The sequence below is a fragment of the Clupea harengus genome, chromosome 22 (assembly GCF_900700415.2).
Source record: "Clupea harengus chromosome 22, Ch_v2.0.2, whole genome shotgun sequence".
NCBI lineage: Eukaryota > Metazoa > Chordata > Actinopteri > Clupeiformes > Clupeidae > Clupea > Clupea harengus.
In genome coordinates this window covers 22,314,701-22,318,432 of record NC_045173.1, presented here as the reverse complement: position 1 = coordinate 22,318,432, position 3,732 = coordinate 22,314,701, and the positions used below count along the sequence as shown (strand labels likewise).

The following is a 3,732-nucleotide window of genomic DNA, read 5'->3' as shown; positions in this document are numbered from 1 at the left end:
ACTATTCTAAGGGCTAGCCTCTTCTGCTTGAGCTATATTCTAATAAGTGGCGTGCATTTAAGCACTAGTATCAGGCCAGGGGGCTCGTTCCTTTTCAGTGTTCTGTTGTGGATGTTTTGGCATTCTTACAAGAGTTAATGGAGAAGGTCTGCTCTTTTTCAACATCAAAGGTGTACCAGTTATTTCAGCATGACATATTGGCTTTGATGGGGTGTCGCCAGGGGCCAGCTAGGCGCTTCGTGAAGGGCATGCATCACCTGAAGCCCATTCCTGCATCACCTGTCTTGGATCTTGGAATCTCCTCACTGTTCTGGATGCTCTGCGCTGTTCTCCTTTCGAGCCATTAGAGTCTGTGGACATAAAGTCCTTATCCTACAAGACTGCTCTTCTTCTCGCTTTGGCTTCAGCCAAGCATGTGTCTGATATTAACGCCTTATCTGTACATCCTATGTGCGCTTAGTTTGCACCTTGGGCTTTATGCACAAAAACCGTTGCCATCTTTCACGCTCACGGTCATCTGTATCGAGAGTGAAATGGACGCGACCGTGCGTTCCTCCACACCAATGTCTGGCGTACGCACTTTTCTAATGCCTTTTATCAGTTTGCGACACTGGAGGCTAAACACCAGCTCTCCCACTGGATTGTGGAGGCTGGGTCTCGAAACTACGTCTCCCTTTGCCTGAGGGAGTGCATGCTCATTCCACGAGGGGAATGGTAGCATCCTGGGCATTGTTCAGGGGTGTGTCAGTGGAGGAGGTGTGCTCTGCTGTATCTTTGGCATCCTCCCATACCTTTTTATGCTTCTAGATGTTGTTGGCCAATAAGTGGCTTCCTCCACCCTTTCTACTGGTTCGTTAGGGTGTTTATGTTCTGTTCAACCTTAGCTGAAGAGCAGTGGATGGAATTGAGGAGGAGATGGTGGTGACCTTGTAGGCAGGCGTAGCCTGGCGTAAGTGTAGGTGTAGGCGTAGGTGTCTTCAGCCAGACATGCGAGGGCATGATATCCCATACTGTCTGTGTTATACTTTGTTCCGCTCCCTCAGGAAACAGTGGTTATATGCATAACCTTATCTTCTCCACCCAGATGGAGCAGTTCAACTGTTCCTCATCAGACTTCCTCCACCAAAACTCTGCCTCAGCCTGGTGCCTGAATGCAGATGAGAGGAACTGTAGAGACTGGAACATCAGCGCCGAAGACCTGCCGGACCTTTGTCTAAGCCGCAACGAGTACCTCGAGAAGTACATGGGTCCCCGTCGCTCTCCACTCTTCCTGCCTGTGTGTGTCGCTTACCTGATCATCTTTATGGTGGGCACCCTGGGGAATGTGCTCACCTGCACTGTCATCGCCCGCTACAGGATCATGCAGACACCGACCAATTACTACCTCTTCAGCCTGGCAGTGTCTGACCTGCTGGTGCTGCTGCTGGGCATGCCCTTGGAGATCTACGAGATGTGGAAGAACTACCCTTTCCTCCTGGGCCTGGGAGGCTGTTATCTCAAGACGTTCCTCTTTGAGACAGTGTGCTTCGCTTCTGTGCTCAACGTGACCGCCCTCAGCGCTGAGAGATATGTGGCAGTGGTGCATCCCCTGCACGTCAAGCACATTGCCACCAGGACCCACGCGAAGCGGGTCATTTTAGCACTGTGGGTACTTTCCATGATCTGCGCCATGCCCAACACAAGTCTCCATGGTATGATGTACCTCTCCCCCAAGTTCGGTCAGCAGTTCCCTGAGTCAGCCATCTGTGGGGTGGTCAAGCCCACCTGGATCTACAACCTGTTGGTCCAGGTGACTGCACTTGTGTTTTTCCTGCTGCCCATGATGACTATGGGTGTGCTGTACCTGCTGATTGGTCTGCAGCTTTACAGGGAGAAGGCGCTCATACAGCAGGTGATAGAGGTGAACATTGAGACAAGCCTGGGCAAGGACAGTCACCAGAGCACTCGGAAAAACGGACGTCATCGACAAGTCATCAAAATGCTCTGTAAGTTTATCTTTTTTTTCCATTTTGTGAGAAAGTACAAAAAGTGTTGCATTAATACTAATCATGAAAAAATGTTTTCAGAATGTGTGGCCACACTCAAGGCCTTTATTTACTCATGGTTTGTAGGTGCACGACAACAACCATAAAATAGTCAACGTTGTGTACTGCGAGTATAAAAAAGGAAGAGACCTGACCATGTCTTTAGTGTAATACATATTGTGCATCCCTTATTTTGCAAATGTTGAAAACTGGACTCAGGCAGAAAACCTGTGAAACTGTAGCAATGGCTGTACCTCAATATTCTCCTGGAAATGACAAAAATCATGCTCCGTATTGAACTGCTCTGCTGTGCCACAGGTGTGCTGGTGCTGGTGTTTGCCATATGTTGGGCCCCGTTTCACATCGACCGTGTAGTGTGGAGTTACATAGACAACTGGACAGAGGAGAGACACATGATTTTCCAATGGGTCCACATCCTCTCCGGAGTCTTCTTCTACCTGAGCTCAGCAGTGAACCCCATCCTCTACAACCTCATGTCCACCCGTTTCAGGGAGATGTTCAAGGAAGTGATGTGTCAGCCCATGTGCCGCCGGCAGGCCAGCACTCAGGTCACCTCCAGGAGTACAGTCTGTGAGAAAGGTGTCTGCCTTGGCCCGTCAGTTAAACAGAGATCATCCACCTCATCATTACCCGTCCTATAACGGACAAGCTGGCGCAATCTAAATACCTTTTAATAGTGCTGATATGGCACTGATATTACTAATATTACTTTGTAACAGTCATAATATTGCTGGCATTAGCTATGTTTGCATGAATTTATCCTTGAAAGAAGACTGAGTGATACAATGTTGAGCTGTGAGGAGAAATGGAATTAGCAAGGAACCCATCCTTCAGTTAAATATGTTATGACCTGTTAAAACCCGTGTTTCATTTGACTTATGTTTTACATATCATATCCAATACATCTGAAAATCTGTTTTTGTGACTCATATATATATATATATTACAGTGATGGTCTCTTAAATTGCTTCCTACTGAATGCACAACATGAAAGCTTGTACTCAATGTTAAATGCTTTGGACTACATCAAAGGCAATAAAGACAAATGTGTTTTTAAGGGAATTTCAGGGATAATAGTTGTGAAGTGTTAATACAATCAGGATTAGAATAAGCAATTTTCCATAATTGTACATATCTCTGCTCTGAAAAAAATAGGAAAAAAAAATACTAGCAAACAGATTTATGCATATTAGGTGTAAAAGTGGCAATTGTAAGTTAAATGGTAGATTGTCTTATGATACAAATGTTTACGTTTCACACTTTTTTTTTGCATATTCAACATGCATATTTGTATTATATAATGATCATACAAATACATACAAATACAAATATGCATGTTTCATTCATTTTCATTAACTCATGATCATTTTATATAGCTTAATTTCATTTCACTGACCATTTGCTTATCTACTGCAATAAAAAACTGCTATCGTCCACATTTGAATAGTGCTTTTGTGTTTTTGTGTTACTGCTCAATCTAAATTTAACAGATGGGCTTGCAGATTGAGTATGTGACAAAACCAGTTTCCACAAGATTTAGCTGCCACAGAAGTCCACTAGCTCCTCTCAATGTTCTGTGGTATGCACACACACACATAATAATGGGTTCTCCTTGGAAATGTTCCGATTTAGACAGACTCTGTTTAAACATTACTTGCAGATTACAAAGCCCAGGGGGATTCCAAAA

At 44.8% G+C, this 3,732-nt stretch overlaps 1 protein-coding gene across 1 annotated transcript; it reads left to right on the top strand.

Moving 5' to 3' along the window:
* Positions 1-1,084: 1,084 nt before the first annotated feature.
* LOC105899210 (neuromedin-U receptor 1) lies at positions 1,085-2,928 on the top strand. The gene is made up of 2 exons (XM_012826359.3): positions 1,085-1,985; positions 2,343-2,928. The coding sequence occupies exons 1-2, from the start codon at positions 1,085-1,087 to the stop codon at positions 2,684-2,686; spliced, it is 1,245 nt and encodes a 414-aa protein (XP_012681813.2). The 3' UTR covers positions 2,687-2,928.
* Positions 2,929-3,732: the final 804 nt, after the last annotated feature.

What these genes read in the sequence shown, in the direction of transcription:
- LOC105899210 (XM_012826359.3), top strand. Translation starts at nt 1,085, where the DNA reads ATGGAGCAGTTCAACTGTTCCTCATCAGACTTCCTCCACCAAAACTCT. An exon ending in ACAAGTCATCAAAATGCTCT is followed by an intron (nt 1,986 to 2,342) that starts GTAAGTTTATCT and finishes GCTGTGCCACAG; the next exon opens with GTGTGCTGGTGCTGGTGTTT.